Consider the following 12,012-nt stretch of genomic DNA (forward strand, 5'->3'; position numbering starts at 1 on the left):
GAAAAGTAACATGTCTTGATATACATATTCATTTTTAACATAGAAAAAAAGATAAGAAAAATCTGAAGAAATGAAAGATTTATAGAACTGGGCAAAGCTTAACGGGTTGAAATCTGGTTGTTACGTCGCCTTACGTCAAGCAATTGCTCCGTGAATCCCATGACCCCATAGTAAAATTTTTTGTAAAATTTCAAGATTTTAGTGAATGGACCTGATTTTTTACAAACTAATTAACAAAATGTAGGAATTTATTCAGACATAGGTCATACTTCACAGAACACAATAGATTTTCCGTAATTCAATGTGTCCGCGGACTTTTCTAACAACCCTCGTATACTGTATTAAAAATTTATTTCTCGCTGATTGAATTCAAACAAAAATACAATGACCTTTGTAGATTTGTTAGAAAATTACACCTTTACAGCACATAACACTCTAGTATCTAAAATTATATGTATGTACAAGTAATAAACTCTTCAGATTTGGAGAGATTTTCCTTTTTTATAAAAAAAAACACTTTGGACAGGTTTCTTTATAAATTATATCATAATAAGGAAATGTTTCTTTTCATATTTTCAAATCCAGGATTTTCGATACCAAGAGTAATGAGCAATATCTATTCAATTCATTAACTCGGGAAATAAATCCTCTTCAATACTATTTCACTCTGCCAATAATGCCGGTCAATACATATTATATAATTATACCACAAGTATTGTTTATAACATGTACATCAAATTACTAGTGCCGAATTTTAGGTAAAAGATTAATTTTTTATTTCATATATTTTTTCATCCAAAATGCTCCTCTTCATGACAATTTATGATGCATAAGTTTTTCAAGTTCATCGAGTAATTTAGTTTGATGCATAATTTGAAAAGAATTCTTGTTCTGCAAGAAAGAATACCACTCAATATTGTACAGCTACAGGTACTAAGAATGTCTAAATAGCTTTGAAAATTTCTAATACTGAAGCATATTCCTAACATAGACTATATATTGATCAAATAAAAATTCATTGTTTTTTTTTTTTTCTTTTAACTTTTGGTAGTACGGGATAACAGTCATAATACATTTGTTGAAGGAAAGGCACATTTTTGGAAGCATTGCATACTGTTCATGAATACTGTGGTAGCGGTAACAACTCATTCTGATAATATTGCACTTGATCCCACCTCTGATGTTTAATATGCCCCAGTTTGCTCTGCTTCCATTTTGTATTGTTTAATTAAAGGACCTTTGAGCTTGAATTCTGGTCCATATCTCCATAGATTTCATGAAAAAAATAATCATAAATATCTTCGTAGTTGTCACTGGTTAATATTGATAGCATTGGTTACCTAACGTTTCATGTATCTCTGTAGAATTGTGTGTTGTAGGCACTTAATTGTCAAAGAACATCTGGAATACAGGTATGAAAATCTTAACCATTCCTTACAAGTTGATACATGTATTCAGTTCTGTGGCAGTTGCTCACCAGGAACTAAACGTTCTGCTGTCGGAGATTGCAGTCACATTCAGAAAATGGAGTTAATTGTGTCAGTAGTATGTTACATATATTTGGAATCATTTTAAATTTACTATCATCTGTTTCCAAAATTAAACTTAATTTAACAACCAAACAAGAATTGTTTGGAAGGAAACCCCAAAAATCAATTCAAAAGCATAAGACAAAAATTTAAAAGAAAAACAACAAACATGAAATGAAACATATGGAGATAACGAACAGTATTCAAGATCAAAAGTCCATAAAACGAAACAAAATGGGAGCAGAACAAACGGGGACCTCCAAAACATCAGGTGAAACTAAAAGACACACAATGAGCAGTCAACCAAGCTGAGTTTGAATTACTCTACCTGTACTGGATTCCTAAAGATCATAAAAAAAATTTCAAATAAAGATACACAACTGGGTCCAGCAAATGCATTACTGTGCCCATATCTTTACTCCTTTCAAAAACTATGATAACTTCTGTAAATTAAAGAAGATACTTTTGACGCACTGTGCTACGCTATAGTACAGAAATGGTGTAAATCAGATGTAGTTCATCAAACATTCTAAAGAACTTTAGAAACTAATAATTCATTAATTTTTTTTCTAGTTTATACCATCAAATTTCTAATTTTTCTACACTTTATGCATAAATATTTCGTATGATGAATTAAAATCTAGACATTTTCATAGCATTAACAACTGCTTATTTAACTGAATAAAAGGACCTCGTGGAATGTTAAATGTATTAGCTATCAGCAAAATTATTTCTTAGTAAACTACTCTGATTGTACATTCATGTACCCTGGTATTAAAAGAAGCTATAGTTCCTCTTTGACAACATTTATTTAGTTGTTTGGAAATTCTGATAGGTCTTAACTACATTCCTTTATCAGCTGACATGTTTTTGCACTCCTACGAGGCAGAATTTATTTTATAACGTTTTTAAAAGAAAATACTGGCTGTGGTCGGCGATTGGATATTTGATATAAAAATCAGAACACTGGTAAAATTGTGAAAGTTTGTAGTTAAGAAGTTAAAATGATGCTTATTTTAAAACAAACACTAATTTAGATTCAAAGCTTACATGGAAGCCACTAGAGGGTGCAGAAGTAGGAAATTTTCCAGAATTTCCCCAATTCTTGTGGAATTTCATCATATTTGAGATACTTTTTCTCTTCGAAAAACATAGAACACAATTTGCCTATCTGAGATTTTTACACATGAACTGCATCTGATATCAGTGTCTAAAATATATAAATTTGGTAGTTAGGCAAGCGTGTGCTCTATATTTTCCGAAACAAAATGTGCTAGCAGTAAAATCGATGAAAATTTGCATAAAAAATGAGAAATTTCGAAAACTAATATATTTCCTGACCTCACTGTGACTCCTGTATGTTCTAAATCTTGGAACCTATACTCATTTTATGGCAGGGGTGACAACAGGTTTTTATGAATAAACTGTTGGATCATTCTGAAAGACACCCAAAATGGAGTCTTACCCTATCTTGTCCTTTGCTTTCTTGCTGAACTATACTAAAAAAATCTTGAAAGGTTCTTTAAGTTGTAAATAACCAGGGTTTTGGGTGCTTTTTTTTTATTTAAAACATTTTCCCTATGAATAGTAATATAATGTATTGGGTAGATTCATAAGAAACATGAGTCCTTATTACCTTTTAGATACTTTATCTTTTAAACTTTTTAAAGAACTTTTAAAATCAAAGTTTGAATAATTTTAATTCATATAAATGTTTAACTGTTATTTACTTTTTGAAAAAAATCATAAATTCATAACATATTAGTCCTACAAACATATCCCAAAAAAGTATAGCAAATAGGAAATACACAATGATTTAGTTATCAAGATGATTAGGTAATGTGTTCACGTAACTTAAATAAATCACAGGAAGGAATATAGACAAAGCAATTTTAAAAAGACAGCTTATATCTATTAAGATTGGGAAAAATCTTCTAAATGAGGATATATAATGACGCTTAAGTTCAAAAGAGAAGGAAGCTAACATTAAGGATGGTGGATTAAACAAGGAAAATGTATCAACACTGAAATGTCAATCGAATATTTAGCTTATACGTATTGTGAGGAAAATTTAATAAACATGTATATTTGAAATGGCAACCCGTATCAAATCTGCAGGAAACTACTTTTACAGCCAATATTTCTAGAATTCATCGTAGGAACTGGCTATTGTGAAGGACAAGTTACATCCAAATTGTTCTTATCTCACGTGATTGTGGGTATCCTTGTTATTTATGGAGTTTTATTTGCCGGGGAGTCTATGAGTGAGACGTTCGCTGTGGGTAAATGGACCGTGTTTACTGTTTGTGTTATCTTTGGCTTGCTGTCCATAGTAATTTTACTGATTTCAAGTTTCCGTGGAAAGAAGAATGTTACTAGCTTGAGGAGTACAAATGACAATCCTTCTATAAATTTACAGCTACTTTTCCTGTGGATATTTGGATTGGGCAACGTGATCTTTTTAGGCGTAAACATAGCTGTTAATGCAGACTGCCTGATGAAAACGACCGAAGATTTAGCTCGTAATTTATTTTTGATATCTGCTAATTTACTTTACATGCTATTTATACTGTTACAAATACGTCTTCTTACATACCACAAAGCAACACAAATGCCATCAACAGTAAACTTTCATTTTTCGATTGTCTGTATCCTAGCAGCAAACTTCTCCATATGGTATAGCTCAACTATTTATACTTTGTTTAAACATGGGAATAGAACAGAGATTCGACACAACTTCTCGTGCTTCCAAAATTCTGGTATAGAGAAAAAGTTGAGAAGAAAGATATCTGACGTTTTCATGCCACCACAGTTAGAATTCTGTATTCTTGCAGCGACGCTTCTTATATCCTTGTGCCAAAATGTGAAAAAGTTCAAAAAAGTTCGATCCACTGATGTATACACTGAGCTTACAGACGTTGTTTCTGAGAGAAGATTTAGAGCTGATTTTAAAAGACCTGATGGCGCCTACATAGTTGCTGTTATTATTGGAATTTCTCTCAATATTCCTATATTTACCTCAACTGTTCTGTTAGATTTTGTGTATGAGTGGAAAAATGAGAATGTTATCATTTTCTTAGACTTTAGTGAAATTCTATGTGCATTCAGTACATGTGTCATCGTGTACGTGTGTTGGCACAGAATCAAAGGCCATTTTCGGTATTCCATAAAACCTATTACTATACAAGAATTCATTCTGATTATAACTTCTATGGGAATAATGGCATATTTTACAATGGGATTTCTTGCAGGAATTTCTAGCTCCACCCTATCAAGGTCAACCATTGCCAGTCGTGTGTTTGGGATGATGGAAACATTTCTTCAGACATCACTTCTGATCCATTCCTCTAGATGCACCGTTCCGGGGGGCAGATCAAAATTGATCTCCGTATGCGCACTAATTCTTGTCATCACAAATCTATCTTACTGGTTTCAAAATTCTTACAATAGGAATAAAATAACAAACTCTCGATACATCGGATACACTGATTGGTTCTTTGTAGAGATAACTCTGGTGCCTCTGATGATATTTTATAGGTTTTTCTCAGCAATGAATGCATATACTTTGTACAAAAGATTCAAGTTTTCAGAATAATTTTAAAAAAAAAATGCATGGCTGTTTCTGGAACTATGGTTTATATTGCTTTATGAAAACAATGTAAAAAAGTTTTTGCAGTAAATATTTCAATACAGACATTTATAGATAATACATTTTTTGAATGTTAAAATTGATATTTTTATGTCAATAAGCAACTTACTAAAATCTGTCAATACACATGCCATTTACAGTAATTTTGGAAACATATGTAATTTTGTTGGTATTTCGTACCGGGTAATTTTGCTTTCACAGGTAAACGGTAAACTGCTAATTTTTTTTCTTTATCGTTTTTACGTCCTTTTGATAGGATTTTACTGTCCATGAGACCCCATATCGCCTGATCAATATCCGCCTATTCCATTTACATACAGAAGCATGTGTCAACTATTTCCTGTTCCCCTTATATTGTTTAATTTCTTCCTGGAGTTTTCCCAAGAACAAGAACTTGTATTAGGAGTCGCTTGTATGTTCTACGACGTCTTATTTCTTGTCTTTCTTTTTCAAAAACGAGTACATAACTTCTGAATGTCAACTAAGCAAAAGTTAAAGTCACAGTTTGGCTTATCAGGCAATGGGTACTGTAAACCAACTTTTATTTGCGTGCGAGAAATTTTCGAGAAGTTAACGAGAGCCTTTTCGTCGCCAATATATCTCTGTGGTCCTTAACGTTGTTGTGTCTATTTCAACAAATCCCATAAAGGCTTCATCGTGAACATTAATCGTCGCGAACTTCTTTACCCTGGTAAATCGCGAAATAAAGTCACCGCGAATAAAAGTTGGTTTACAGTAAATTGTGACTTTGACATTTTTTTTTATTTAGACCATTTTACAGATGGATGACTACAGACATTGTCAAAAATATTGTTTGCATTGTAAATAACTATAGATAAGATAAGCCTACTGCGTGATACCGATACCACGTATGTAGTTTAAAATTTTGAAGAAAAAAGAGAAAAGGATAGTATTGATCTCCCGCCTACCTCCAAGTCAATTTTCAAAAGTAAAATTTTCGATGAATTTTTAATAATTTTTAGATAATTATATGGATTTCCATAAAACACTACTTATTTGGGAAAATAAAGAGAGATAACTCTAAAATTTTGGTAAAACCTGTCAACAGAAAACGGAAAATATTCTTAAAACATCTTTTCCCCCGTGTCACAAAAATTACTTTTTACAGGTTATATGGAATGTTATTTCACAGATTCATTCCAAAGCTTTTTGTGTGACACGGGGGAGGGAGGGGGGGGGGGCATATGTTTATTGACAAAAAACGATAAAAATGCTTATTTTCCACCAATTTCAAAGCGATTTACCACTGAAACTTCATATTTTGATGATATATTTTTGTTTTATTTACTTGCCTAAAACATAAGAAAAGGTATATTGAACATTTAATCATATCCAATACTATTTCAAAATATGGTGATGCTTGGAACTCCGATTTCAATGGAATATATCGTCTACCCCTTTTTTTCAAGACCTGGAATTATGGATAATTTACTGTTTAGTACTGGTATTAAGACAATTTATCAACTACCATTGAACTGTTTTTTGTGTTGAACAAAGATTTAATGGCCGAATTTCTATTTATATTTAATTAAATGGTTTTAAAATGTAGGCGGGAATCAAGAGTTAGCGTGCGTATTTCTTTTATCATTCACGATATATTTGCAATTCTTAATTCAAACATTTTAAATTTATTGTTTAAAATGTCTACCAATTAGGCTATAGTATAACTTTTAATAAAAAGTTTTGACAAAAGTCCGCCATCGTTTAAACAGCCCCCAGGCTGTTTTTGAGTCTTGTGTTAGTAAAATTCTCCATTTGTTCTTTAATGTCTCTATTTTCCAGACTTGTTCATAATTCTCTTTCAGAAAAGGTCAATTTTTCTTTCCAATGTAGTGATATCTCTGTTAAAGGTTTTATAGTGTCACATGTAAGATTTTAAAATTGCACGTTTGAATTTTCAAATTCTTGAGTCTTGAATTTTCTCTTTCTTTCTCTGTTGTCTTATCTCAAGAGCTGGCAATGTTTATGTGATATCATAAATCACTTTTATTACATTGGAAACAATATATTTACTTTCTATGACATTCATAACGAATTTCTTCATTTTCTGTTCCTGAGAGGAGTTATATGATTTCTTTATTCAGGATATCCCTTAGAGAAAGGAGTGCATTTCCTGACATGGTAGTAGGTAGGGATTAAGAATTTTCCGATAGATTTTTCCCAGTAATCGCAGAATCTCAGATTTTCACTAAGAGAGATCAAATATCCAACTTTAACCTTCACTTTAACACTTCACTTTAACCTTGACCCCGGAGTTTGTCCTACCTTTAAAAATGTTACCCTTGGTTTGACATACTGTTTACAAACTTTAACCTTGGCCATAACTTTTGAACGGTAAGGGCCAGCACTTTCACACTTCCCATATGTAATCTTTGAGACAAGGCCTTTCTTTAGAAACCAACAACCTTCGGCCCTTTGACCTTGACCCCAGAGTTTGTCCTACCTTTAAAAATGTTAACTTTGGTCATAACCCTTGAACAGGTGGGGTTAGGGGTTTATATTTTACATTTGTATTTCATGTGAAAAGGGCTTAATTTAGGTACCAACAAATTTGATCTGCATTTGAGAAAGCTTAACTTTCGCTACATGTATGTTGCAATACGGAGGATTCAGTGTTTCACAAACACATCTTGTTTAATATATAAACTGTTTAATGAATATCAATATCAAAATTATTATAGACATGTCAGGTTGCTTTATAATAAATTCTAGTTCTTGTGTCTGATCATCATCATGGTTTTTTGTAACGCTTCTTCATTACGTTTCCAGTGATACAATACCGGATATTTGCCACCAAACACACCAGATTGTCCGTACAGCCCGTTCAGGTTTGAGTAGTGACAGCTGTGGTACCACCAGGCTCCGTGATATTTTGTGGCACAGTTATGACCACTACTGTCATTGTCTTGGTCCTTTGTGCTCAATTTCATACCATTGTGAACGGAAGTTAAACTGTCACCTGAAACAGAATCTCGATAATAAAGAAATAACATCATGAACATCAATGATATGTACTGTATCTTTGTCTAGTAATACTTTCCTAGATATTTTAGAATTCTAAGCAATAAAAAAAATGACCATTGTTGAAAATCATTTTACCTGGACAGTGTATATAGCAATGTCTTTTAATCTTTATTCATTTTATTGATTATGTTTGTTATGTAAAAATGTGTCTTGTATACCGGTATATGGATAAAATATACTTCTTTTTTAAATAAGTTTATTTTTAAAAAATGGAATCACTGTCTAGTCTGTTGGATTTTAAAGGTTATTTACGACACTGTTTAGGCATAGTGCATACAAAGCACAACACTATTATATAAATAGTGCTTGGTATGTAAATTAAGTTATCCGAATAAAATTTAGAACATAAAACTAAATCTATTTTTTTAAAAAAAGTTCTACCCGCTGTTCCTGAATAGCCAGACACACTTAATCTGTATTTACTGCCTTCGCTCCTGACATAAAATGTTTTGTACTGAGCGAATGCTTTGTCACCATTAAATCTTTGTAGCTCAACCCGGAGTTCTTGGTCCTTGTTCTTTGTCAACTCATAGATTACGTCATTTCCTTTAAAAGAAATTTTATAAGTCTTAAATTGTCCTATTGTAGAATGTTTCTTATCATTTGATTATATTATATAAAATCGAAACAGTTTTTTAAAGAACGTAGTCAACAAGAAATATCCCTTACTCTTAATTTTTTTTTTTATTTTCAAATTGTTTTTGAAGTAAATATGAATTTTACAATTACTTTTTTCTTCTTTTGTGCGGATTTTAAGTACATCTAAGGGTATATAAAGAGGTTTATGTAAAACTTATGAGGTACATGTATAACTAAATTATAAAACGATATATTCTTATTCTAATGATGTGGTAATATTGTTTTATTTCATGTTTATTTTATTCCTACACCTTACTTTAGCTGATTCATGAAAAACTAAAAAAAAACAACGAATTTTAAGGACAACAAATAATCTACCTACTCTAAGAAATCAGTGGAACAGAGATCAAATGTTACATCTGATTGAAAAGAACGTATCAAGGCTTAAAAGATCTGTAAAAAAAAATTGCATTTAATAATAAGGAAATTATATCTTATTTATATGCTTCTTAAGAAATGTATGTACAAGGTTATTTATATGATCTAAATGATACATACAGGAAATACATTTTCATTTGATATGTGAAAATTTTCTTTTTCAACATAGAATGTGAGACTTGATATTTGGTTTACATTTTGGGTGACCTACGTCTCTTGTTTTAAATTATTTAAAATAAAAATTCGGAAAACTTGTAAAATAGAATTTACATGATTAAAATGTCGAAATTTATCAAATCTGACACGTTGTCATTTTAAGAAATGCTCACTCCCCCATAGTACCTGATCCCACCTCTGGTGTTTAAGAGGTCCATGTTTGCTCTGCTTCTATTTTGTTTTGTTTAAAAGACGTTTGAGCTCGAATACTTTTCGTTATCTCCAGATATCTCATCTAAATTACACCACCATATATAGAATATAAAGCAGTATAATATACCCGAGGTTTCTGCTTTACAGCAGTTGATATTTATGTGAAGATTAGTGACAGCGGTTTGGTCAGGCTATTCCTTGAGAAATCTATTATTGTATTAATTTTAATGCCGTTCTACTATATGCATATTTTGAATAAAACATTAATTGAAAATTTTAATTATGCAAGCTTACAAAACAAAACTTAACGTGGATGTGGTTTGATTTTTCAAACATTCATATCTTATGTATATATACTTTTAGATAGAAGAAGATAATGAAAATAATCACCTGGGAGGATAAGCACGATGGCAAATACTAGTGAACCAATCCAAGAGCAACGTTCCGGTAGACAAAAGTCCAGAAACAAAGTTTGAATGGAAAAATACTGAGAAAGCAAATCTCATCTCCGCGAACTGCCTTTTTCTAATATACGACATACAGTGTTCCAAGAGATACACATCATGGCAATAAGACAGAACTTCATCAAATACGTGCAAAGTTAAAGGAGACGGAAATAAGGTAAACAGAGGCAGTTAACATCATTATTGACCAGGAAGAAAAACTTGACCAACAAGTAACAAAGCACCTGCGTGAATCATCGAATAACAACACTTCTGAGGATAAATTAACTATTTCAAAGTTGCAGCAAGAAGTACAGACGCTACGGCTTGAAAAATTATTTCACAAACAATAACTAGATTCGATAAGTGCTCGCGTCGAAGAAGAATGGAGAGAAAGCAGAGCGAAACGTCAGGAAGGGAACAACACTGTTCTAACCCTGAAAACCGAAAATATTCATCTTTTGAACATATAGGGATTGTATTTACAACGAATTCGCGAACGTAAAAATGAGACTTATAATGATCGTTCAATCAAAATCCCAAATTACGCACAAAATCTACAAAATATTCATTTCCAACATCATATTTATTCAAGTGAACAGACATCTTGTGCACCGATGCAAACACGAGGTCGTGTGTTACTGGGGCAAGGGGGTATTGTCACAGATGAAAATGTATCATCAAACATTTTAACAATTACTTTGGATGTTTTCAATATAAAATTCTGCATCTCTGTTATTAATTTAGTGAGTTGTCATAATTGTTTCAATCTCTCTAATGTATCTATCATTGGATGTTAAATTATCTTATTTAGCCATATGTAATATGACCAGATGGACTGTGCTTTGTGTGACTAAAGTTTTGTTTATTTAAATCATGTTCTTTAACTCTACTTGTAAATCAAATAACTCATGTGATATGTTACTCAAAATTATCAATTATCAATCTTGTCTATAAATACAAATTTTTGTTAACATTCAGGAAGTCGGAATCGGTATGCGCTTGTGCTTGATACTGTCCGACCCAACGAGTAATAAAGGTCTGCAAATCGTAAGGTGTTTTCTATAGTCCACCATAGTGGCTTTACAACAAGCACACGCATCTAAAGCGTGTGTGTGATAAGTGGTGGTAAATCCGGGTATCGATATCAATTCCGGTACCTCTTACAGGCAAGCGAGTTCTACCATTTGATTCCCCTAACTTCTACGAGATTTCCCCAAATTCAGAAAAGCAACTATCATTTCGTACATGCCGATATAAATCATAGCCTTGGACCACAACGGAGACCTGCGGACTATTACTTTTAACGTCAACATCCAGTTGGTGGCCGATGTGGAATTGTCCATGGACCCAGCTGCCGTTCTCAAATGGAGAAATGTTACCGATGTTGGCGTCTAGTATGCAAGAATATGCAGGGCTGTCCTGTCCTCCCCTAGACTTAAGATAAACACTATGGCAGAACTTCATCAAATACGTGCAAAGTTAAAAGAGATGGAAATAAGGTATACTTAGGCAGTTAACATCATTATCAACCAGGAAGAAAAACTTGACCAACAAGTAACACAAGGCCTGCCTGAAGCTTCTCTGTAAGTTGTTTGTTAATTCGAACAAGTAAAGCATTTCTGTAATCCAAACGGGATGTAACTAATGAATTAACTAGCGTTTTGCATGCATCTTAGTAATGTAGTTCCTAATAAGTCCAATGTTTTCTCAGATTGAAATAACATGATTTAGATAGTGCATTTCAGTGTTTTTCCATTGTTAACGACATATCAAAAACTTTATATTTTTTAAAACTTTTAATTATACACATCTTAAAGATACACCATATAATTTAAATGTGACATAAACTTATCTTACCAATCCAGTAGTTGTTTTGTGGATCTCCAAATCCTTGTTTATATTCTGACCACGTCCTGTAAAAATCTATAGAATTGTCCTGCCTTCTTTGTATGATCTG

General features: G+C 32.3%; 1 protein-coding gene across 1 annotated transcript; it reads right to left on the reverse strand.

The window, feature by feature from the left end:
• Positions 1-7,907: 7,907 nt before the first annotated feature.
• On the reverse strand, positions 7,908-11,519 carry LOC134248952 (techylectin-5B-like). The gene is made up of 3 exons (XM_062731334.1): positions 11,301-11,519; positions 8,605-8,818; positions 7,908-8,158 (listed from the first exon to the last, which is right to left on the reverse strand). The coding sequence occupies exons 1-3, from the start codon at positions 11,517-11,519 to the stop codon at positions 7,908-7,910; spliced, it is 684 nt and encodes a 227-aa protein (XP_062587318.1).
• Between the last annotated feature and the right edge of the window lie 493 nt (positions 11,520-12,012).

The sequence above is a fragment of the Saccostrea cucullata genome, unplaced genomic scaffold (assembly GCF_032062105.1).
Source record: "Saccostrea cucullata isolate Sc308-1 unplaced genomic scaffold, CSIRO_AGI_Scuc_v1 ctg4902, whole genome shotgun sequence".
NCBI classification, from domain to species: domain Eukaryota; kingdom Metazoa; phylum Mollusca; class Bivalvia; order Ostreida; family Ostreidae; genus Saccostrea; species Saccostrea cuccullata.

Coding starts and splice junctions, on each gene's coding strand:
- LOC134248952 (XM_062731334.1), bottom strand. CDS start 11,519: ATGAAGTTCTGCCATAGTGTTTATCTTAAGTCTAGGGGAGGACAGGAC. Junction 8,819..11,300: donor GCTATGATTTATATCGGCAT/GTACGAAATGAT, acceptor TCAAATGATAAG/AAACATTCTACAATAGGACA. Junction 8,159..8,604: donor TGGCTATTCAGGAACAGCGG/GTAGAACTTTTT, acceptor ATTCTGTTTCAG/GTGACAGTTTAACTTCCGTT.